The 25,408-nt window shown below is 40.7% G+C and overlaps 2 protein-coding genes across 6 annotated transcripts in view; one reads left to right on the top strand and one right to left on the bottom strand.

Annotated features, from left to right (window-relative positions):
- The window catches only part of UBAC2 (UBA domain containing 2), a 108,342-nt gene that overhangs the window by 18,211 nt on the left and 64,723 nt on the right, over positions 1-25,408 (top strand). For all 4 annotated transcript variants that reach the window (XR_008577091.1, XM_054825342.1, XM_054825331.1 and 1 more), the window contains exons 3-4: positions 180-299; positions 753-859. Coding sequence is in view for 3 of the 4 variants with exons in the window: in XM_054825342.1 (XP_054681317.1) it covers positions 180-299; positions 753-859 (227 nt within the window). In the remaining variant the exon portion in view is untranslated. The remainder of the gene's footprint in view (positions 1-179; positions 300-752; positions 860-25,408) is intronic.
- On the bottom strand, positions 2,555-7,328 carry GPR18 (G protein-coupled receptor 18). Of its 2 annotated transcripts, XM_054825386.1 has the most exons (3): positions 7,219-7,298; positions 4,774-4,902; positions 2,555-3,853 (listed from the first exon to the last, which is right to left on the bottom strand). In XM_054825386.1, exon 3 carries the CDS (start codon positions 3,807-3,809, stop codon positions 2,844-2,846), a length of 966 nt encoding a protein of 321 aa, XP_054681361.1. In that variant the 5' UTR covers positions 3,810-3,853; positions 4,774-4,902; positions 7,219-7,298; the 3' UTR covers positions 2,555-2,843. The 2 variants fall into 2 exon arrangements, with proteins under 2 accessions (XP_054681361.1, XP_054681351.1); XM_054825376.1 differs by lacking the exon at positions 4,774-4,902 and having other exon boundaries at positions 7,219-7,328.

Raw genomic sequence — 25,408 nt, 5'->3', positions numbered from 1 at the left:
CAGGTAGACCTCTTCCTGTAAAATATTTTATTTTTAAACAGACTTCTTGAACTCTCCATAACATTCTGCTCTCTTTATTTACCTCCTTAAATGTTATCTGACTTCACTCTTAGCACAAATTCTGTAAAGAATTTCCCTGAAGGAAGAGAGACTTAACATGACAATCTTTAACTTTCTAGATTTGGAGACTTGTATGTGGGAGAACAATATGTCTTGATTTGAAAGACACATTCTGCAGTGGTCTGCTCATTTACAACTTTAGAATATTTGAAAGAAGATATGGCAGCAGAAAATTTTCAGTAAGTTCCAGTTACTTTTTTTTTTAAACAGAAATTGTTTTCTACGCTGTTTCAAATCTTGTAGTGTTGGATTAATATTGCAGTTTTATTACTAACATTTTGTATAGAAATATATGTAAAAGGGTTTTAAAGAGAACTTGGTTTCTATAAGTCTAAATTTATATTGATAATATCTTGCAGTCAGTGGATTATTCTAATTAAAGTTTGCAGCTGTATCAGTTGAAATTTATCAGACCCATAAAATTTAATTTTGTAACAAATCTAAGTCTTCATTCATCACTGTCTAGACAGGTAGATTCGGAATTATGTTGTGCTAAAGATGTTATTTGTCTTAATTGAACTGGTATGGTGGTTTTCTTGGGTTTTTTTCTTTTATTTAGAGATACATTAAAGCCTTATTTTGCCTTATTTTTAAACTGTTGAATTAATTGAAATTAAACTTTTTCTTTCCAGTCCTTTTTACTGGGTGCATGGACGCTCTCAGCTTTGTTTGATCTTCTTCTTGTAGAAATCACTCAGTATATATTTGGCATCACCATCAACAGCTTGCCTTCTGGTTTGTAAGTAGCTCCTAATGGATTAGTTATTTTAGATACAGTTTCAAGGGATTATTTTGTGCAGATTTTAATTTAAAAAAACTTTCTTCATGTAACCCTTCAAATTAAATTTAATCCTCTTTTGAACTTGGCACAACTATTATATTTTCAAACATTCATTTCCTAGTTGTGATCTGTGGTTAATTCATTTATACTTTATCCTTAGAATAACAACTTTCCATTCTGTTAGCCCCATTTCCATTGTCAGCATGATTGAAACACAGCTTGCAGCACACAAATTATTGCTGTAATTGGTTTTGTTCAATTCGGTAAATCTGAAAACTGAAATCAGGTTGGTGCTGATTTCTTTCTTAAATCACAAAGACAGCACAACTATAATTCATGTATTTATGTCCATTTTTAAATGCATATGCAGTTACATGCATTTCATACTGGTACTTCATATGTTTGTGTGTCAAAAAATGAGTGCTAGCGCGTGTTATTCTATTTCATGCTTGCATCTGAAGTTCTTAAAGCTTTAAGGTATTTAGTGGTTCCATTTCGCATAACCTGTGTTTGAGATTTCTGCATTTCGTAAGAGATGTACATATTATAGCAGAACCATAGAGCTTGCAGAGCCTTTGTGGTTAAGCTTCTGACAGGTGATCTCAACCTCAGAGAGACTTGAGTTTCCATGTGTCGCGTGCTCTGAGGTAATAATAAAAACCCTTGGAGAGAGATTTTTAATATTAAACACAATATTAAGCTTTTTTAATTTCTACTTTTCTTAGTGTGTCTCTTGAAAGTAGCCAAAGACTGATGTAATAAGGAAGAAAAGGCATGTGTTTGACATTATAAAGACATTGTTTTTGTAGTCTGTGAGTGTTCAAAAGGAGTTGAAAGCTTGAGTAGTACTACAGTTACTCATCATGTTTGCTACCTTGAAGTTTGTTGCTGGGACATAGGATGCTATTGTGTCTGGACAAATTCAGTATTTTCATCTGTGTAAAAAGATACTTTGTGCAAGAGTAAGGTGTAATAAATGTGCACAGCACACCCACAGGGGACTAATGAATGGTTTGACTATTATACCTTTTGATGGTATTTCTATATAATCATAGAATCATAGAATGGTTAGGGTTGGAAGGGACCTTAAAGACCATCTAGTTCCAACCCCCCTGCCATGGGCAGGGACACCCTCCACTAGACCATGTTGCCCAAAGCCTCATCCAACCTGGCCTTGAACACTTCCAGGGAGGGGGCATCCACAGCTTCTCTGGGCAACCTGTTCCAGTGCCTCACCACTCTCACAGTACAGAATTTCTTCCTCATATCTAATCTAAATCTGCCCTTTTTCAGCTTAAGGCCGTTACCCCTTGTCCTGTCACTCCATGCCCTTGTAAACAGTCCCTCTCCAGCTTTCCTGTAGGCCCCTTCAGGTGCTGGAAGGCTGCTATAAGGTCTCTCTGGGCCTTCTCCAGGCTGATGACTGTCTATGACTGCAGAATGTTGTCAGTTACAAAGAAAGCTGCATCAAGGAAGGTTTTAGTTGAATGAAATATAAATGTTACCTACATACACTTTCTCTTTAGGTCATGCTAACATGGATCTTGAGAGAATGAAGCTAATTTTAGAAGTATAGGATATACAGTAGTTTCAGGAGCATTTGGTTGTGCAAATTAAAAAAATTAATATATATGCTGCATCATAATTCTTCAGTGTTGTCTGCTTTATTATACTAATAATCACTTTTTCATGTCTGACAAAATTCACAATCTTTTGAGATGACAAAAGCATTGGAAAGTTTAACACTGTAGGTTCATTTCAGATTTACAAAAGCTGTTGAGCAGATATAAAGAGGTACAATTATTCTGCTTCTCATATTTACAGTGCAACAAATACATCTGTTACTTCTGGCTATAGGACATTCTTCAGTCAAAATGCTAGAATTTGGAAAAGGAATCATTTGTTTACATTATAAAAGTCCCCTGACATTTTTTTTCTCTTTTTATATCATTTCACTGTTCATATTATTGAGTGATCTTACACTTCCAGTTCGAAAACTTTTCCTGCGCACGCTTCGAAGGTAATTGCGATAAAGGATTACGCTGATGACTCTTGCCTGAAATTGTTTAGAAACAATGTAGTACAGTATAACGTCCAAGCACGTACTGAGATTCATGAGAAAGGTTGTAAAGGCTGCCCAGGGATTGTAAGTTGTGTCTTCATCCTGCAACATCAGGCAGGCGAAGCAAATGTGGAAGGGTACAAAGCAGATGAGTACTTGAGCAATCAGAGTAACTATAATTCTTATGGATCTCTCCTTGGCCTTAGGCTTCAGTTTGGAAGTCTTGCCACGGATAAAATTGTAAATAATGACTAGGTAACACCCCATCATGATAAACAAGGGGATCAAAAAGAAAAAAATCAAGCGAGAAAAGTTCAGTGTATTCACTTCCTTTAAATGGATGATATCAAGCATTTTTACGCAGGTGGTGAAATTCGAGGCTTTGTCTGGATCAGATTGTAAAAACAGCAATGGAGACGTCGTTGCGAGGGTCATTACCCAGATTCCAGTGCAGGCCAGCACAGCTTTTTTTGTATTTTTTAGTTCTTTGACATGTTTGGGCTGGACAATAGCCATAAATCTGTCTACACTTATAAAAGTGAGCAACCACAGAGCAATGGCTGGATAAAATATAGTGAAAGCACTGATAATCCGACAGAATGTATCTCCGAAAGGCCACATTTCTTTCCCATGGTAGATTATCCGAAAAGGCAAGGAAAATATAAAAATTATGTCAAGTAACGCCACATTCATCATATATACAGTTATAGTTGTTCTCTTCTTGGTAGTGCAGCTGAAAACCCATAGTGCAGTGGCATTCACCAACAATCCCACTGTAAATACAAAACTGTAGAAGACCAGTGATGCAATCCTGTATTCTTCAGGGTGGTGATTTCCAGACATCATATTTTAATTGAATTTAGGAATAGTTGTTGCACTCCATAAATACCCTAAAAGATAGATAAAAGATGAAAAGTTATTCTCAGTCAAATAAAAACTTTTTTTAAAAAAACCCCACACAAGATTGTTGTAGGATGGGGTTTAGTGATCAGATTATATTGTTTAGCTGTGAAAATGTGCTAGCTTTGTTGCTTTTTTTGACTACAAATACGTTATTGTGCTCTGAAGGAAGTACCTGTACTGTCAGACTTATGAGAAATAGTATTTATAAGCTAGTTTTAATTAAATATTTTTAATTACTTAAGATATTTCTTATTTAAGGAATCAAAAAGTCAAGATTGACTAGTTAGTTTGAGTGTGCTTCAGTAGCCGATAATTAGATTGAAACAGCTGTAGTTGAGGTAAGAGAGCTATTTTGTAAAGAAAATATTTCTTCAAGTCATCCCTGTTGAAAAATTAATGACTAAAACTAGTTATTGAAAAGAAATAAGTGAGCCTGGCATATAGTGACATTTGGATATGCAGAGTCACATATTGACTTTGCATTTTATCTGTGTAGGAACTACTTAGCTGCCAAAAGAATAGGTGCATGCTGTTGCTTGTAAAAGACACTAAGAAGCTATCTTAGTAGCTATGTAGCTTCTAATACAGTATTTAATACCAGGGCATCAGAACCAACCACGTGACGTATGAATGAGATGAATAGATTGATAGACTTCCTGTTTAAAAACATAGAAAGATGGGGAGCAGCGCAGTCTCCAGCCAGACGCTATGTGAACAGTATTTTGGGGGGAGAAAAATTTGCTGGCTGGTAGCCAGCCGCTCCAGAGCGCAGTCGTGTTGCTTCTCTCAGCTTCTTGGTCATAGGAGCCCGACACCTGAAATGTCATTATGCAGACTCAGGTGATGAGAGCTGGAAGAGATCATCCCCTGGTTTGCTTGGGAGCCATGAGAGGATTGCAAACCTTACCTGGTGTTTGCATGGGTGCTTTGGTTAACCCGCACCCCCTGGCTTTCCTGGCTCTTGCTGTGGTCACAGTTTCATGACTTCGCATGTGTGGGTTCCTCTTGTTTGGCCTTTTACCCAGCCCTGTGGCAGCTTTGTGAGGAGGACGAAAGAGTTAGTTGTTTTTCCGATCTTCCCACTTGTGACAGCCAGCCAAGTAACTTCTATAGTATCAGGTACCAAAACTGTTCTCAAGAGCAGAAGAATGCATAGGTCATGTGTGTTTTGTCTCCAAAAGTGGAGAATGTGTTAGAAAAATGCTTACCATTACTGCTCGTCTGTTTTATGCTTTCACTGTAATGTTTTACTGGGTACTTTTTTCAGTGGCAGAGGAATACGTAGTGGATTGAAGCAGTGTTTATTGATCTAGTATCCTGGTTTAACACTGCAAAATAGCAGTTGCGTTTGAGAAGAGTATCCATAAGCGTAACTAACTTAAGTATAACCTATTAAGTCTGTCTTCAGGTTAGTTTCTGCCTTGAAATATGAAGTTTGGACTTCTGATTTTCTTACAATTCTCTAGTTTACAGATATGAAATAAATTATGCATACAAATACCTAGTCCTGTATATTGTCTCAAAGGTTTTTCTTAGCTGTACAAAATAAGATGATGTGTTTTCTGATCAGGATGAGGTCATTAGAACATGTAACAGAATTTGTTTTGTATGGGAAAAGCTATGTATATAACGCTGACAAAAAAAGAAGTTTGGAGGGCATCTGTACAAATGTCTCTAAAGTACCTCATTGTGTAAAGGACACTAAAAATTAAAAAAATTAAGAGTGATAGGAGACCTTATTGAAAGGTAGATGGCATATGCTTCAAAGAAAATTTTTGTAGCATAGGTGAAATATTATCTGACATACTGTCCCACTTGCTTTACTGTTGCATAAAATTGTCCAAATATTGCGAAAATACACACACACACCCCCCGCACATTTTAATTTTTTTTCTTCTGTCTCGTTCTCTTTTTTTCTCTCTTGCTAATGGTTGTGTATGGCATAGCACATTACTACCTATATATCAAGATCCTGACTGATTCAGCAGGTAAATTGAGTAGTAATGTATAGGATAGGTAGAAGAGTTCACTTTTTATAGGTGAATGTTAATAAACAGCATGGATTTTGGTTTTAGTTTTGCTCTTCTCTCCTTTGGACTTGCAGTGACTGTAATTGTTTCTAGCCAGGTCCTGTTTCTGAAATAACCAGCAGGCTGATGATGGTGGGAAGAGGGGAAGCTGAATCTGGCACGAGCTTCTATCAGGAAAACCTGTGGTTCTATGGCTTGTTTGCAGCTTATTTCAAGTTTGTGCCAGTTTTGAGATACATCAAAGAATGAACATGCTGGGGTTTTTTTGTTTAGTTGTTGAAGACACTGTTTCCAAACTCTGTGGGTTTAAATGCATGCCAGTGTTATAATTAGTTGTTTCTTCTAAATCTGTTTTTAAGAATCTAAAATTTAACATTTATGTAGGTAAGATATAATGAGATTTGAAAAAAGTGTCTAGTTACCTATCTGCACGTATACACAAATGCATCTGTTCTGGGGTTTTTTTATCCGTACTTGTCTGCCTGGAGTTCAGGCTGGTATCTCATAGGTCAGCCCAAGCAGATCTTCAGGTGCCGCTGGGTGGATGTTTTTTCCTTAGTTGCTGTTTTCATAATGGGAACACTTACATACTCGTATTGATTAAAATGCTTGCTGAATTGCCCCTGGAGTCACTGGTTTCCAAGATGTCTGTCTTTGTTAATTCTGAATGATTATTCTGATGTTGGTCTGTATGTTTTATCAACCTGTTTTAATTTTTTTTAAATTATAACTGAGGTTCTGAAGGTCTAATGTGAATTGTAAAGCCGATCTAGGTGCTATGTACAAGAACAAAAACTTTCAGAACAAAACCAGAATTAAATCTTTTCCTCCAAATTCTTACTATGAGTTAGGCAACAGTGATTCCATTGAAAGGATTGTGTGCATCTCTCTTCCCAATCCCCTTTTTTCCTTTGGCTGTCCCTTACATTTGCTCACATTTCCCTGGGGAGGACATGGCTTTCACTGAAGCACAGAGAGACCAAGCAACAAGATCTTCTCCTGGGTTTAGTTTAATGAAAACAAACATTTTTTTGATATCGTACTTATCAATGCTTTTAGTTATTACATATTTTAAAATTTATTGTTAAAGTCCTAAACAACAGTATTTATGATGCTGTGCATTTACAAATGCAGTCGTTTTGCTTTAAATGTTATTTATAGAATGATACTGATACTTTGAAAGTATATTAAAGAATTAAATATCTTTTCATTAGTTCTAGAATTAAAGCCCATGTTCAGCTTCTGAAGAAAGAAGTCTATCTTAGCAACATACATAAACATCCAAATCACTTTGTTAGCATAGCATAATGATGGTTACTTACCTTTTGTGCACTACAAAGTTTCTTCAGAGATGCTCCTTTCATAGCCCCAAATCTGTAGAAGGTTTAGACTTCCTCTTCGCTGCTCAGCTTCACTTAGCTAAAATAGCTCCTCTTCGCAGGCAGGAAACAATGATGCAACCTAGCCAGTTCTGAGCTTTTATTGGTCATACTTAAAGTTAATATTTCATGTATGTGCAGTGTCTGTGAACTGATATTTCTAGTACCTTTCAACAGGCAGACTTTTATAATATTTCCACTGTGGTCAAACTGGGCTATTGTACTACGTATCTTTTTTAAAATACATTTTTAAATGTTTGTGGTGTAATGTGAACGTGGTTAATGTTTGCATGCAAAGGTATCTGCAAGAATATGCATCTTGGTTGTGCAGAAGTTTCTAATTAGCACAATGTAAATGTATTTTCTGTAGAGCATAGTCTGGTTTTTGGAAATCCCCGTTTTATTTATTTTGCCTTGGATAGTAGTCAGTCTGAAAGTGACAGAAACTTGCTGCATTTGAAATGAGAAGTTTAATTCACTTGGATACACGGCTTCCTTCATGCCTGTACTTACCATATTTTACTAACACAACTATGTTTCTATATTTTATTTGCTCTATAAAATAATAACATGCCTATTTAAGAGCTTTGCAGAAAAATGCTGTATGAAGAGGGGTTTTAGTCTTTATTAAAATGGAATAAAATCTCTGAACTGTGTCACTGCAACAGATATCTTTGGTGGGATGAGAGTATTCACAAAAGCTAGTAGGTGAAGCAGACTAATTTCCTGTTTTCTCTTTGTCAACTGGAAGAAAAGATCCAACCTTTGAAAGAGCCATTCAGAGAAGATGATCATTCCACATTCTCTGTAGAGCGCTCGCTAGCTCCAGGTCTCTGACTATCAGTCTTTGGGACATTGAAATGCACTACGGAGAGTTTGTTACCTCTTGTGTCCTCCATATTTCCCCCCAGATGAAGGAGAGGTGTGTGGTGAGGAAAGGAGCAGTAACATTTCAGTCTCCTCCTGGCGTGCAGTCAAGAATTTGTCAAGATGTGCACGTGGTGCCAGATGCAGCAAAGTCCTGCAGTTCGGATGTGATCAGAATCAGGTTTCTTTCTGGGGGACAGCTTTCTTCACTGACTGTAAAAGTAATGTAGGTAGGTGTCGTGGTTTAACCCCAGCCAGCAACTTAGCACTGTGCAGCCGCTCGCTCACCCCTCCCTGGTGAGATGGGGGAGAGAATCGGAAGAGTAAAAGTAAGAAAACTTGTGGGTCGAGATAAAGACATTTTGATAGGTAAAGCAAAAGCCGTGCACTGAAGCAAAGCAAGGCAAGGAATTCATTCTCCACTTCCCATGGGCAGGCAGGTGTTCAGCCATCTCCAGGAAAGCAGGGCTCCATCACCCGTAACAGTGACGTGGGAAGACAAACACCATCACTCCGAATGTCTCCCCCCGTCCTTCTTCCCCCAGTTTATATGCTGAGCATGACATATTCAAAACCTGCCTGTACGCAATCCTGTCCAACCTGCTCTAGGTGATCTTGCTTTAGTGGGGGGGTGGACTAGATCATCTCCAGAGGTCCCTTCCAACCCCTACCATTCTGTGATTCTATGATGCCATATGGTATGGAATATCCCTTTGGTCAGTTGGGGTCAGCTGTCCCAGCTGTGTCCCCTCCCAACCCCTTGTGCACCCCCAGCCTCCTCGCTGGTGGGGTGGTGTGAGGAGCAGAAAAGGCCTTGGCTCTGTGTAAGCACTGCTCAGCAGTAACTAAAACATCCCTGTGTTATCAACACTGTTTTCAGCACAAATCCAAACCATGGCCCCATAGTAGCCACTATGAAGAAAGGCAACTCCATCCCAGCCAAAACCAGCACAGTAGGTAATCCTTACTTAGTGCTAAAGATAACTTCTGTGGAAAATACCCTCTCTGCTGGAGTCATGTCATTTATCGCAGTTGAACGGATTTGTGGTAGTGTGTAGGTATTTGCATAGGTCAGCGTGACGGGTGAAGTAATCACAGGGAGGGACCTGGGTATGGTTTTCAGTGTGTAGACTAATAATGTCTTTAAATGTTTGATCTTTCCTGTTTAGGTGAACTAATACTAAACTTAATTTCTGTGGTCATTCCAAAGACCTCTTAAATGCAATGAGCTGCAAATCCTACCCAGACCATCCTATAGAAATATAAATCTATTAAAAAGTGTTTAGTATTTTAGGATTAGGGAGTATCTTAAAAGGACTAACCAGTGCTGAAAATTCTTCAGTGGCTTTATCACTAACAAAACAACTCTGGAGCATGCTCCAGCAGGATGAGTCACTCATACTGTTTTCAAGTTTAGTGAAAGCTCATTGAAATTCAGTGACATACATATTTTTATTTTTAAAAGGTTTACAAAAAGAGTGTGTGGCTTCTGGAAGAGAATAACTAGGCTTCTGAACTCTCCTCGGCAAGAGTACTTTATTTTGGGAAAAATAATGTGAATGTACTGAAACCAGCAAGTGGTTAGACAGTGCCCCCCCTCAGCTAAAGAGGGACTACAAAACTAATTCTGGATTTGGATGCAAACCAGGCGGATGTTGAGGCTGGGATTGGAAAAGCTGTATGCAGCGAACTGCTTCTTGGCTTGCTGTCTTCTTGGCCGAGAGTGGGCAGGGTGAGGCTTTATAGCTGTGTTTCTTTTTGTGGGTGGCTGATGTCTTGACCCTACAGGGGAGGTCATGCCTTGTGAGGGCAGCTGGTTCTGACTTAGCAGTTTACACAGCAGGTAACAGCAGCCCAGTTGAGCTGCCGGAGCATGGAGGGGCAGCTCTGTCTGGCAGTGGTGTGATGAAAAGAGGTGTTTGCCCTCGGTCTTGCCTAGGTGCTGGGGCTGGCAGCAGCTGCAGGGTGATAAACATTTGGATGTGAACACCCCAGTGAAAAGTCACACTGATTGTGGTTTGCGAGAGGCAGTGGGCTGCTCTGCTGTGCCGCATTCCCCTGGCGCTTTGGTTTCTGTTGTAGGAAGCACCTGACTCTATTTTTGTTCTCTTCTCCTTCTGTACTGTTTTATCAGCTAGAGATGAGTGTGTTGCATTGGTTTCCCTCAGATGGGTGAGTACTTCCACCACTCCAGCTTTTACTGAAATAAATGCTCAGTTCCCTCCAGGGTATTTTTTTGCTGTTCTCAAGTTTGGGGAGCAAAGATGATCATTTTAGTTGCATTATGTTGTGTTAAAGCTGTTTTTGAGTAGTTAAAAGCTAACCTAATGTACTTCATGTCTGAGGGTAAGGCAGAGTGCATATGTGGTCTATTACAGTGCCGGCACTAGCTGGTGGTAAGTCTTAGAAGACACGATCTTGATCACAACAATGTGAAAATGCAGCACTGAAGGGATTGTCTTTGTGCTGTTGCTTTTGCAGCAGTAATGTACTGCTGGGTGTTTCAGTCATGGTACAGAAAAGTATGTTTTGCCTGTCCACTTACCGTGTAATGTAAGCTTTGTCCAGCTGATACAGAGAAGTTCTGCATGCAGAGGGGCAGAAGGATCACCCTCCACTTCAGTTTGGTAAGGAGCAGGCTTGAGCTTGTGTTCTCCTTCTCCTTCCAAACTTTCCACCTTTTGGACCTATTGAAAAGAAAGAACTGAAGCTTCTTGCACAGTCCAGTGCACCAGTGGTGCAGGAAGCAACTCTCCCATGCGTCGGTTTGTTAACATACCAGCTTGCTGTTGTGGATAAGTTCACATGCAGTTTTGGGCTACTGTTCTCAACCTTGAACTTGTGCTTTATTTTATTATTCCGATACTGTGTTGTATCATAGTGAAGATTTAAGAACAGACTACTGGTTACAAGTTGTCATGACACTGAATGCATAAACTTATTGCAATTGTTTCCAGTTTTGCCATATGCGTTACTCAGAGGCTGCGTCATGGCATAGCTGTCCCTCCTCTCTCACTGCTCAACCTGTGAGTGAGTATAAATGCTGTGTGCAGTAGAGCTGAAGGAATGGGAAGCAGAGCAGCTTAAGAGGACTGCAGCCTGGTTAGCTGTAGTGACGTGTCCTAATTACTGTCACATTTTACTTTCTCTTTTGTGTTTTTCTAGAATTTGGTATGGTTTGAGAAAGGAGTTCCTGATTTTTTCCTTTTAAATAAAAAAAAGCAATAATGAATTGATATTCCATGTTTGTCCTGGTTTTGGTGTTTTGGGTTTGTTTTTTTTTTCCTTCCTTCTCTTGTACAGCCAGGACACACCCTGTGTCACTAAATACCCTAAAAATATATAGTGCATTTGGCCTGCAGTTCATCTGTTCAGCAGCATCAGCCTTTGAAAGAAGCAATACTTCAAAAACTAATTGAAATGTAAGTTGCATCTCTAAGATGTCTGAGAGCAGGGTAGTAGACTAGAGACAGTGGTTCGTTACGGAACAGCAATCTTAGAATGTATGTTGTCTAATATTAGCTCATGGCAAATACCAACACAACTCCGTGCTTGTTGATGAACCCACATGGCCTTTGGCAGATTTCTTAAAATCTTGTATCTGTGTTCTGCTTTCCACCTGTGTTGTGTTGGGAAGCAGCTTTTTTTTTCTTCCCCCCAAAAATACAGATTTCTCATAACAAATATTTCATAGTTGTGTAAAATGTGCATGAATGCTCAGCTTTTTTCTTTTCTTTTTTAAATCTGCATGCATTGTCAGGAGCTATGCAGTGCGTTAGTTGTTCCAGTTTCGAAGTGTCTAGGAGAGCTTTATCAAATACTCTTTCCTTACTAAATATGTGGTATGTGATATTTTTACCATTGAAGTGCTCTTAAAAGTCTCAGGTGTGTAGGAGTACTGTTCTGAAACTTGATATGCCTCCCAGGGATAGAGTTAATGTTTCAAGAGAAATGTCTTAACTGGGAGCTGGTTATACTCAGATTCTTTTGATGAAAAGTCTAGTGCAAAAGTAGGGAAAATTGTTTTGAGTCCTCCAGAGTTCACGAGCTTGGACAACCTCTGCTTAGTTACTAGCCTGAGTATATGTAATCAGAAATTAAACAATTAAAGATTGCTACATACATGACTTTAGCATGCCAGTGAAGTGTTCAGTCAAAAGCACCTGAAGTGAGAGTGAGCTGTGCAAGTATTTGAATTAGAATAAGTGTTGTCCTTTAAATCCAAGGGTGCCTTGCTGTGTTTCACATTCCTGTGCATGCCCAGCCCTGGCAGGTAGCTTGCTTTGATGAAGTGACAGTCTTCTAGTGTTGTTCTGCCCGTGCTGCCTGTCTCTGGCACAGATTAACAGACACAATAACGTGTCGAGATTGTGCTGTGGTGGAGTCGAGCTAACATGAGAGGGAGCATTTAAGACTGTAAAGAGGCTGGCATAATCCAGACCCGGACAAAGCAGCTCAATTCTTGCCACACAGCAGTGAATCTGGTTAGTTAGGATGTCTGCAGGGCAGGGTTGCTTCATGTGTAGGCTCAGCACTGTCCTTGGAGGGAAATGGGGAAGAAGTTGAGTGCAAGTAGGCTCAGTGCACCTGAACGCTGGGACAAGGCCAGCTGGTGCTGTGAGCTGGCAAAGGCAGGCAGCAGAGCTGGCTGCAAGCAGATGATTTTAGAGAAGTCACTGTCTTTGCAGGTACGGAGCTGGGTCCTGTCAGAGGACTCTCTACTTTCTGCCCAACTATTCAACTACAAATTATATATACACATATTAACGTTTTATAAACACACATGCACCTTAAAGGGAAGGAGCTGAAAATCCTGAGCTTTATCATGACAAGAAGCCTAACAGAATAAGACAGCGCATAGATTTAAAATTCAATAATTTAAGCAGAAGTCTTCCCTATGTAGACGCTGCGTTGGTAAAGATGGCTTTAAGAGAAGGTGGGCCAGTGAAGCTGAACTGGGACATGCATACCTCGTATTCTCTGGCACTTTCATCCTTTGCCTCCAAATCATAATGGCTGGCAATGCATTTTTATTTTTGTCCTAGAACATCTGGGACATTGCTTTCATTTGCTTGTATCTGAGCTCTGTGCTGTGTGGTGATGTGGGCCACCAAATTCAGAGCACTTGCCCAAACAGCAGAAAAGAGAGGGAGTGCAAAGCTTGTTTTGAATGAGGTGCGGTAGGGGAAGAAGGGGCGGTAAAGGTGGCGGGATGTTGGACATCTCTGTATTCCTTCTTCTGTCTAATTTGACAACATATGAAGTTTAAGAACTATACCAGCAGCTCATGGCTCACAGTGCTCGTTACTGTCTAGATGATGTAGTTTATTTCCAAGATGATGGGGCCTAAACTGTCCCAGTTATTGGGTGGGTGCTTAGTGTAGTATCCTTTAGTAGTGATCCTGGATCTGGCTGCTCTTTGCTGCCAGACAGTTCCTGGTCCAATGCTTATACTGCCTGATGCTAAGGTCTCTGACATTTAAAAATGGTGCTTAGTCTCTGATGAGAAAGTTTTGTGAAACACATTTGGACCTCTGTTGTGCTGAAGATTAATTACTGCATCAATGCTGCCATCTACGGACCTTTAGCTAGCATAGCAACAGATCTTTGGAGCAGCAGCAAACGGATATAACAAGGTCATTCCTTTATATACCTGCACTACTTCGCCAGTTGTGCAGGAAAACGGATTATGAAGAGTGAGAACCACTTTTACTCCCCCATGGAAGGGAGGTACTGCATGGCGTGGAAACTTTGATCTTTCCTGTAGTTGTAGAACTGCAAATTCTGTTGTTGCTCAAAGAGTTGCATTTCATACAGGTCTCCCACTTGCATTTCTTTTGAACAATAAGATACAATTCTGAGAATGAGTTGTAAGTGAAAATTTCCTTACTGTGTATAGTCTGATTTTACCCTGGAAAAGTGAAGAATTAGAAGACATCTAGTGGGGGAAGGAGGAAGAGGACTGGAAACAACATGTGCCATTCTTGTTCTGGCTTTATTATATAACACAAGGGTAAAAACTGAAATTAAAGAATTAAGCAACCCTGTGTTTTTAAAGCCATCTACCTCCTGATTTTGTTGTGTTTTATTTGTCTGCTATGTCTCTATCAAAATAAGACACAATAGCAACCACTTTCTTCCCACAGTACTTAATTTTTCTGAAGGAGTGGGTGTTTGTGTTCTTAAAGTTTTATGATTAAATTTTTTCTTGAAAATAAACAATGCCTTCTTTCCTCTGTGGGAATAGGAGGCCTCCTTTTTAGCTTAATAGTTGACCCTTGAAGATTATTTTCAGTCTACGTGTGGATGATCAACTCCAAGAAAATCAGCTTTTCATTCTGTCTTTACTGGCAGCTTGTGTTTTTTTCCTCCCTTCTTTTCCTCTTTCGGGAAGTAGCAACACCTTGTTTGTTCCTCATGTTCAACCATAGTAAAGGAAGACAGGGATGTGGAAGTCCCTTTGCAATTTAAAAGGAAATCCTGCATCTAATTGTAGATGTCTGTGCCAAACAATTCTGTACAAATGATAATTTCAGCTATTGTTTGCAAATTGGCTTACTGTCGGTTGTGCCTCATGTTACTTGATCTGAAGGAAAACAATGTCATTACATCCTAGAAACGTCAGTTGTCTCCTGTGTGTAGAAGTTCTATGAGGAGCATGGAGTGCTACAACATTTTTGTTTTGAGGGTTTGGTATCCTTTCATATAAGAGAGAAAATATCCCCCTCCATCATGGAATAAACTGCCTCCATTCCAATGACGGTCTATGTATCTCTCTTTCCTCTCCTCATATTTGTAGGGCAGCTAATTGTTTGATTAGGATGGAGGAAAAAAGGAGAAAAATGAATGAATAATACTTCAAGGCAGTTGGAGATGTTTTCAGTATGAGGAGATACTGTGTCTGGTATGCCTTTTGCAAATTAAAGAGTGTATGATTGCTCTCTTAGGACAAAGAGGAGGAGAAGGGTAACTGTGTAACTTCACAAAGGAGGTCTTGCAGTGACTGATGCTTCATGCTTGGAACTCCTCTTGATTTACTGAAGTAATGGACAGAAGTTGGTTCAGTAAGTTCAGTGGTTTTCTGAGAAGGCATGAGTGTATGATTGAAATTTTAAAAAACAAATATGCATGAGACAGAAGGCAGTGTGTATAGTTAGTAAAAAACCGAATGTGATTGCTTCACTAAAGAGTTAAGAAAGTAGAACATCTCTTTTTCAGAGTTAAAGGACTTTGTAGACTTTCTGTATAAATAACAAGATTTTTTGGCATGACTTTCTTTTAAAATTTCCTCTTTGCTTTTATTTTATGCTTACCGAATGCTCTCCTTTTGTTTAGTCATCACTTTGCTTTGGACACCTTGGTCTGTAGTTGTGAAAAAGGGTTATATGGTGGTCTTAATGGGGAAGTATTTTTTGCAAAGAAATCACTTCTCTGCTACAGTTTTTCTATTTTGTCATGATCAAGCTAAACAATTTCCTGCCAGCAACGTGGGCCTTAGAATACTTACAGGACTCTCTTTGGAAAAAGAAAAGATGAGCTATAGCCACAAATCAAAAGAAAGTGTGAATGGTGTCTTGACCAAAAAATCCCAGAAAACAAAATTGTGAGAAGCGTTTTAATTTTCAAGTATTGTGAGATAAGCCAAACTGTGTGAATAAGATGAACATTAAAACCTCTCTTTATGAGTCCTTAGCCTTTGAAGACAAGTTACGATGCCCGTTACAATGTACTAATTATAACATGATAAGTTGTGAGAAGAGATTTTTTTAATGTTTTCTTTTTACCAAGAACTCAAAAAAGGTTTAAAAATATGGCTCAGCCAAAAAATAATTAATAATATTTGCTTTAGAAGAGGACGGAGGGGTAGCCAATTATTAGACTGTTCTACAGAATTGCATTCATAATCTCGAACAGCGGATATATGAGTTGCATTTCAGTAGTTAGTTCCAACATACTGCCTCGACCGTAAAAATAGGTCATAATAAATGAGGCAAAAATAGCTTATGTGCTTTGCAACATAGGTCATCATAAATTGCCATCCTTTGGCTTGGCTCTGCTTTATGCTAAATACAGATCCTGATAAAAGATCATCATTTAGTGCTTAAATCAGCAGGGAGCTGGGAGTGAAGACCCTCTTCAGTCCGTCACATAATGAGATGTGCCCTTGGGTTGCTTAGGTGCAGATTGGGTGATGTGCGGTGTGTGGGATCAGGAGGGTGGAGAGAAGTGGAATTTTGTGCTGGAACATGGGAGCTCAGTAGCAGGGTGAGGGATCAGATGTCAGGAGCTCGTAGGAAAGGCGGAAGCTCTCATTCACCTGTGGTGCCCACCTCTCCCTCCCCAGTGCAGGCAGTTGGCACATAGGCAAACTTGTCCATGCAAATGGTGCTGGGAGGCTGACGCTGCCCTGTGCCTCTCTCTGCTCTTCCTTTACACCAGAAGCATGAAACAGGTGAAGGTATGGGAGCCATAAGTCCAGGTAGAACTTGCACACTTTCATGTGAGAAATATTTTCTTTTTTAAATAAGAATGGCTGCCAAACCAATCATGTCCAAAACCAAATGAAATCGTAACTCTTTGAATTCAGGCATGTAATATACCAGGGACCTGGATCACTACTGATCAAATGTATTTTCTCTAAGATAAGAAGTTTGCAGAATTAAAATGTATAAATTAGATACAGAGTTAAAAGCCAATCCCCATTACAAGTTGGACTTTTCCCACTATAAGGTTCCACTTTGAGGTTATGTGTCTCAATGGCCTTCTGAAGTGCATGCCTATCTTAAATGAAGTTGCTCACTCTTCTTGGTTCAGTAGAGTGGCTCATGAACGGCAGCTTACCAGAGTAAATGTCAAGATCTTTAACAACTGCTAGGCAGCTCTCTACTTTTTAGATCCATAAAGATTGTAAAAGGCTCAGCTGACCCTTAGAGAAAGATGAGTTTGATTGCTTCCAGGCTATACCCGTCCAGCCTTGGGGGGCACTTTACTCAGGCTGGGATGTATACCCCCATGTCCCTCTGGGCTTCTGTAGCTTCAGTGAGCCACTTAGCAGTATGTCCATACATGATGCTTTGCTCATTGCTCGTCTTGCACATAGGCATAGTTTGAGAGAGCGTACAGTGGTGGTGGGACACGTGCACACAGGATTACAGCCTTTTGTCTTCAACGATTATCCAGTATGTAGTCCCAGGTTTCTATTACCTAAGCCAGGAACCTTCTCTGTTATCTTTGGAGGGACAGAGACCTGGAGTTTCCCTGTCTGTGTACCAGACATGCAACAGCTTTGGACTAGATGGGCTAGGTGATGCCTTTGTCCGTCAAGGTTCAACTTATCCAGACAGTGATAGCACCATGATGTATTACACAGACTTGAAGGGTGATGCATCATCGTCTTGTTTTGGTTAGGGATGTCGGTCAGTTGGTGGAACTTTACTTATTGGCAAATTGTTGAGCGGGATTTTGAGCTCTTAAGTCAGGTGTGTCACAAGCAGGAAATCCGAGATGATTTCTCAGAGTTATTTTTAAAAATGTTTTTCTCTGTTCTGGAGCCCATCAAACGTGAGGCCACCGTTTCCAATTTTCCGACGATACAGAGAGATTGGGCAGGATGCAGACAAGTTAGTTGTGATGGCACCAGTCCATCTGAGAGGCAACACTCCCCACAGCTGCTGCTTTGCATTTCGTCATTGCTTTTTGGCCTGGGTATAGCTTTTGGGATTGGTAAAGCACGTCCACTAAACCCTGGTAAGAAACAGTGAAGAAGCAGCACTCATTCTCTTGTGCGCGCCTGCAAGGCTATGACCTTATTGGCATTACAGAGACATGGTGGGATAGCTCCTACAACTGGAGTGTTGGGATGGAAGGGTACAGGCTCTTTAGGAAGGACAGGCAGGGGAGATGAGGAGGGGGTGTCACCCTCTATGTCAGTGACCACCTGAAGTGCATGGAACTCCACCTGGGGATGGACGAGGAGCCAACTGAGAGCCTATGGGTCAGGATTAAAGGGAGGGCTGGGGCAGGGGATGTCATAGCGGGGGTCTGCTACAGGCCACCTGACCAGGGAGACCGAGCAGATGGGGCCCTCTATAGGCAGATGGGTGCAACCTCATGTTCACAAGCCCTGGTCCTTATGGGGGACCTCAAACACCCTGATATCTGTTGGAGGGGCAACACAGCAGGGCACAAGCAATCCAGGAAGTTCCTGGAATGCGCTGATAACTTCCTTCTCCAAGTGATAGAGGGGCCCACGAGGAGAGGTGCCATGCTGGACCTTGTTCTCACCAACAAGGAGAGGCTGGTGGGGAATGTCAAGCTCAAGGGCAGCCTTGGCTGCAGTGACCACAAAATGGTGGAGTTCAAGATCCTCAGGGCAGCGAGGAGGGCACACAGCAAGCTCACTACCCTGGACTTCAGGAGAGCAGACTTTGGCCTCTTCAGGGACCTGCTTGGTAGAATACCATGGGACAAAGCCCTGGAAGGAAGAGAGGCCCAAGACAGCTGGCTGATATTCAAGGGTCGTCACCTCCAAGCTCAGGAGCGATGCATTCCAACAAAGAGGAAGTCAGGCAAATCCACCAAGAGGCCCGCATGGATCAACAAGGAGCTCCTGGGCAAACACAAAAAGGAAGCCTTCAGAGGGTGGAAGCAAGGGCAGGTAGCCTGGGAGGAATACAGAGAAATTGTTCCGGCACTGTTCAACATCTTTGTCGGCAACATGAACAGTGGGATCGAGTGCACCCTCAACAAGTTTGCTGACGACACCAAGCTGTGTGGTGTGGTCGACAACCACGTCGAAAGCCAACCGCGTCCTGGGCTGCATCAAGAGGTGTGACCAGCAGGTCGAGGGAGGTGATCCTGCCCCTCTACTCGGCTCTTGTGAGACCCCACCTGGAGTACTGCGTCCGGCTCTGGGGGCCCCAGTACAGGAGAGACATGGAGCTGTTGGAGCGAGTCCAGAGGAGGGCCACGAAGCTGATCAGAGGGCTGGAGCACCTCTCCTGTGAGGACAGGCTGAGAGAGTTGGGGTTGTTCAGCCTGGAGAAGAGAAGGCTCTGGGGAGATCTAATTGCAGCCTTCCAGTACCTGAAGGGGCCTACAGGAAAGCTGGTGAGGGACTGTTTATCAGGGAGTGTAGTGACAGGACAAGGGGTAATGGGTTTAAGCTGAAGGAGGGTAGGTTTAGATTAGAAGTTAGAAAGAAATTCTTCCCTGTGAGGGTGGTGAGGCACTGGAACAGGTTGCCCAGAGAAGCTGTGGAGGCCCCATCCCTGGAAGTGTTCAAGGCCAGGTTGGATGAGGCTTTGGGCAACGTGGTCTAGTGGAGGGTGTCCCTGCCCGTGGCAGGGGGGCGTTGGAACTAGATGATCTTTGAGGTCCCTTCCAACCCAAACCATTCTATGATTCTTAAGTGGACTGATTTGCCCTGTGATATGTGACAAAATACCTTTCTGTACTTTAAAACTTTTAGTCAGGTTTTTTTACATTTTTATTTGTGTCTTGTACACGTAAGAAAATAAAATTGGTTCCATAAAGGGAATTCAGCAGTAATCGCTGTGCTTGTCTGTGGAGAACTTTTCTGTCACTTGTCAGCAAGTTTTATCGAGGGGTTGATAAGTGGTTGGTTGATTGGTTTGTTTGTTTTGCCTTTGCTTAATGATCCTTTTCAGTAATGGCATGTTAATTTGATGCTGTCTTTCCTCACACTGCGACTGTGAGTCTGTGGTCATCAGCTCTTCTCACCTTTTGCTGAAAATAGTGTTTTGGTAGCTGTCTGATCTCTCTTCCCCTGAGCACTGCGTTCCTTCTTCAAGTAACTTCTCTGGGCTGTAGTTAAGAGAGGTGAGTGTTTGTAATAATCCTGGTCAATGTTCATACAAATATTCATTCAAAGGAAAAGAAAGACTACTTGCTTATAACTGGAGATCGGGATGTGTTAGCTATATATGTGCCTCCATCTTCTCGTCTACTTCTGAACCTCTTCTTTGTGTTGGAAGTGGGAGATGGGCAAATGGAAAAGACAGGGTGTGCTTCACTCCTTCCACACTATGTTCATTCAACAAGGGAAGCGGACAGTCAGGGGTCCACCTTACTGGTGGACTTAAGCTAAAAGTCTTTGCCTTTAAGGGTTGAAGTTATGCACTTCCAGACCATGAATGATTTATCCTGTCCCAAAAAAATCTTGGGTCAAATATGTGCACCAGTAAACTCAAAGTAATTTCTGCTTAATAGTGATTGTGAAAAGAAATTAAAGAGTAAGGGGACAGGAACAGAAAATGAGACCTAGTGTATTTAGACTCTCGAGGGAACTATGAAGATTTTAATGCGTGGGGCAGAAGAGACAGAATAATGTTAGACAAGAAATACTCCCAACAAAGGCAAAGTGACACTTGATCAATGTAAGGGAACTCGAGGAACCTCTGAACTGAGAGCTCTGACTTGTGCTCAACTGATGGAAAGAGCTGTGCTAGTTCAAAACACAAACATGGCTTCCCCAGCTGCGTTCTCCACCCTGCCAGCAGTGCCTTGTGAAGGAGGCAGCGCGAACAAGCGCGTGTGGCTTTGCTTCACCTGCTGAAGGTGCAGTTTTATAGCAGGGCTGAGCTGGTTGAAACGTAGGCTGTCTCTTATGGAGCAAGTTCTTGGCCCCAGCCTGTACTTTCCTATCTACTACTTGCAGTGCAGGTCACCTGACTTCCTACAGGCAGTGGTTATAGGGAGATAAAATAATGTTTAAAATTAAAACAAGTATACATATATATATATTTTTGCAGAGATCATTTCCCACTGACTTAATTTTCTAAACCTGCACACTTCTTGGTGGATGAAGGCCAGCACCAGAGCAAGGAAAGCGATGGGAACGTGTAGCTGGAAGGCAGAACGGGGACTTTCACCTTCTGTGACTGTACCACAAGATTCACAGTTGATTGCTTCAGCCTGGGTTCAGGTGTTTGAGGTTAAGGCACGTATTGCTGTAGAGTCAGTAACCTCTGCCAAAGGAGGGGGCAGAAGACCATAACCTCTGAACGGGGTTCTCCACAGTTTATCACGCCAAGACCTGATTTTAAAAACTGTAAGGAGAGACCAAAAAGTCATTATCAGGCAACAGCTCTGCCCTATACAAAGCTGTGCCATCTGAGATATCAGACTAGAATAACAAATGGAGAATCAGCTGTTTCTTCAGTGGTATCAGGATTTGCTGAGGATTTTGAGGATGTTTTTGAAATGGCGCAATGCTCCATTTTCACAAGAATTAGGATACTTACCTCTGCGTTGCAGTTGGGATGTGAAGTCTGTCTACTATCACACATGTGTGCATACAAAATACACAGTTGGGTGATGTTATTGAAGAGGAAAGAAGCGGTGGGAGGTTATTGGGCAAAAAGTGTTACCAGTGGGTCAATGTACCTGGGAGCAAGGTGGTACACCTTTGAAAGGGCTTCCCTGAGATGAGCTGCCCCTTTCAAATTCAGAAAGTACTAAGCAGCATTTGTAATTGCAGGCTGTCACCACTTTCACACTTACCTTTTTTTAATTGCTTTTATTAAGTGGAAAGTACCGAGCATGTCATTATTAGAGATCTGTGAATTAAGTGTAATTATTCAGATTGGAAATGTGTTTTTATTTAAGAGGAGAGAAGCTGGTCTGCCCTGCAACAGAATTAATCTCTGCAGTCAGTATTCTGTAAGCAGGTTATGGAGGTAAACATTGCATGTGTCTTTGCCAACTTGGCTAAATATTGCCAGCTGTCTTAACCCTTTTTAAAGATAAATGAGCTGTAATTGGATTTCTGTACTAGATAATTTTAAACAAGGGCTATTAGAAGAAGCAGTAATTGTTATGAGGAAGCTGCACAGTAGGCATATTATTATGAGACATTGCATCTCTCAGAGTGATTTAGTATTTGTCTATCAGATTAGACAGAAATATGCATTGATGTGGCAATTCCCATTCTTATTATGTGTGAAGAAACAGAAGTGGTAACGAAGTGTGGATTGGGGGGGGGGGAGGTGATGCTACCAAGATTTACTTTATACCAACATTGTGAACTTTTAAAAAGTAAATTGAAAGAAGAGGAAAGAGAAATTTATTACTATCTTTTATATTTCTACAGAACTTATAAAAATAAAAATAGGTGCTATTTTTGTCTGCAATAATATACTTTTTAAAAATAAAATAATTTAAAATTTCAATGAGAAATTGTTTCTCCATACAGTCACTTTCTCTAGGAGGTAGGTAGATATTAACAGTGGGAAACTTGTCTGTTTCAATAGAATTTTAACCACTCTGTTGATAATCTCTGCTTCGTGCCTGATGCAAAATATTAAAAAGTTAAAGCTGAAGCAAAATGGGGAGAGCTTCAGTTGTGATGTTGCCCACAGTGTTTCATTTGCTTGATGTTGTTACCAAAGGCCATCAGGTGTTTTGTGGGAAGCACAGATAAGAGTACTCAAATAGTAAAATCTGAGTTTTCAAATTAAGGGATATTTTTATTTCACCTGTTTGTTTTTAACAAATAAAACACAAGTTTATTTAGCTTCTGAGGTATTTGTGGTTCTGTTGACACTAGTATTTCAGTTTTTAGGTATGAAGCACAGAAATAACTAAAAATGTTTAGCCATTTTTCCCAAGTTCATGTAACATTAATTGGTTGTTATATTTTTTGAGTGTTTGTTGCCATCCTAAACACCCTAAAAAGTGGGAGATTTTTCAAAATCATCTTTTAATTCCTTATTTTCTTACAACCAGTGCTTGATTACAGTTTTTCTCAGAGGGAGATCACTGCTTGATTCTCCCTCACAGATTTTAGGATGGCTCACTGTTAGGTTCTCCATGACTAGTAATTTGTTTGCTTTTTTTTTTTCTTTTCCTTTATCATTCTCCACAAAGCTTTATCATTAGTTTGTCCACTTTCATTCTGCTCATGACAAAAATTAATTAATTTAAATTTTTTAACTTAATCACTTTGATCTTTTTGATTTGAACACTTGCAAGGCAGATAACTATTCATTAATAGCCCAGAAAAGCTGATAGCGAATTATGAAATACTATGTCTCCTGTGATGCTGGGAACCCCAAGATGTTACAGCATCAGCTGGACCGCTGGTCAGGGACAGCACGTGGCACAAATCCCATCCAAGGTGAGGTTCACCAGCTCTGAAGTCACTAGTGTTCCTCCAGGGTCTTGCTGACTAAGTACAGCTTCATCAGTCACTGACAGCAATCAAGCCTGGAGTGCAGACTTAGTTTTTAAGACTCCCTTGGACAATATACTTTCTTACTCTTATCTCATAAACAAAACTACAGTCCAGAACAGCTGTGTCTAATATTTCATGCGGATGATACAATATGCTATAGATATACTTATGATTAAATATACATTGACTACATGTACATTGACTAATTTTGTATTGACTGTGCATACATTGATTAATTATACTATTGATTAGATATGCCCTAAGTAGCGGTTACGTGGTATCCATGATACAGAGACATATACCTGGATTAGTGGTTATGTGGATCACTAACTCTTCATAGAATAGTCATCCACCGCTGGCTACTACAGGAGATAAACAATCATTATTGGTAAGGTTACTTCTGCAGTTGCAGTTTGGTTCAAAGTACTGCTGGTTTTCTGGTTTCGTATGCATCAGAGAAGTATTTCTCCTCTAAGCAAAGGTCACTTAATTAAAGTAGAAGTTCCTTTATAGTTCTGAGGTGCTCTGCAGTTCTTGGTGCATCTGGTTGGTACAGCCTGACGTTCTTCTCCTCCAACTTGGCCATTGCTGTCATCGTCCTGTGTGTGGAAGAGTCCTGTTGGGAGCAGTTGGGTTATATTGTCAGATTAGATGGAGCTTAAATCATAGCTCTTATTTGATTAGACCTTTTTTGAGATGCTGACAAAGTTGAATAAAACTGTGAAAAGAGAGTAGCAAAAACGTCTTCCACCGATGTGTCTGTGGCCAGTGAGGCATGCCTGTTTCCTGTTTTTGTTTGTGACTAGAAAGTGGCACCTTATGAAAGAGCATCAGAATCAGGTTTCTGAGAAGTGATTTCAGAATTCGAGCTCCATCATTATCCTTTTTTTTATGTTCTGAAGACCTTATCTAGGCCATATGACAATGAGATTTCATCTGTGTTATGGTACTAACTCTTTATTGATATCCGTTCCAAAAATAATTTTTATGAATGTTTGTAATTACAATTCAGATCATTAATAATTTAATTTCAGCAAAAAAAATTTCAGAAACTGGACTGTCCCCAAGCCATGCATCCTGGAGCTGCTGCTGCCCCTCCCCAACTAGCCCCCCTTTTATACTGAGCATGATGTCACATAGTATGGAATACCCCCTTTGGTCAGTTTGGGTCACCTGTCCTGTCTGTGTCCCCTCCCAACTCCTTGTGCACCCCCAGCTGTCCCACTGGCAGGGCAGTGCAAGAAGCAGAAAAGGCCTTGGCTCTGTGTAAGCATTGCTCAACAACAACAGGTCCATATAACAGAAACATCTCTATATTATCAACGCTGTTTCCAGCACAAATCCAAAACATAGCCCCATAGTAGCTACTGTGAAGAAAATGAACCCTCTCAGCTGAAACCAGGACATTATCCACCCCTTACTCCATACTATTTACATCATGCTCAGGTCCCACACAATTCAATACATCCTCATTGACCACTACCACCTTTCTCATCCCTTGATATAATATAATATGCTGATATCACTCCCTTAGTCTGTGGACAACCCTTTTAAAATGTCCATAAATGTCCACAAAATGTCCATTGAGTTCACTCAGCCCATAACCTTGGGCTTCATTTATCATAACAGTCTCTCAGGGCAGAAGTGATGATGTGTACTGTTGGACTCCTGCATGCTGCATTCCGGAACTTGCGACTGGTGTTTGGTGTGGTCCATGCTTGTGGTCTGTGGGTTGAAGGTGTTGATTTTTCTTTTTTTCAAGGAAGTTGCTGGGCACCAGTTGCTAAGGCCAGTTCTAATTCTATCATCGCAGTATTCATCCTTCATTAATTTGGGTGATTCTTACTGTAATACCGTTGATACAGCATATAGCAATTGTAGCAATGATAATGTACAATGACAGGGTTATTTAGCAATTAACAACATACATTGTAATTTATTGGGTGTTCTCACCTAAAATCAGATCCCCTTGAGGTACACATTGGACTTCCCCATCCTTCCACATCACCCACCAGGTGCACCCAGGTCTTTGAGCAAAAGCAACCCCACAGGGTTTATTCTTGTCTGAAG

This window comes from Grus americana, chromosome 1, assembly GCF_028858705.1.
Source record: "Grus americana isolate bGruAme1 chromosome 1, bGruAme1.mat, whole genome shotgun sequence".
Taxonomy (NCBI): Eukaryota; Metazoa; Chordata; class Aves; order Gruiformes; family Gruidae; genus Grus; species Grus americana.
This window is presented reverse-complemented; position numbering and strand designations above follow the sequence as displayed.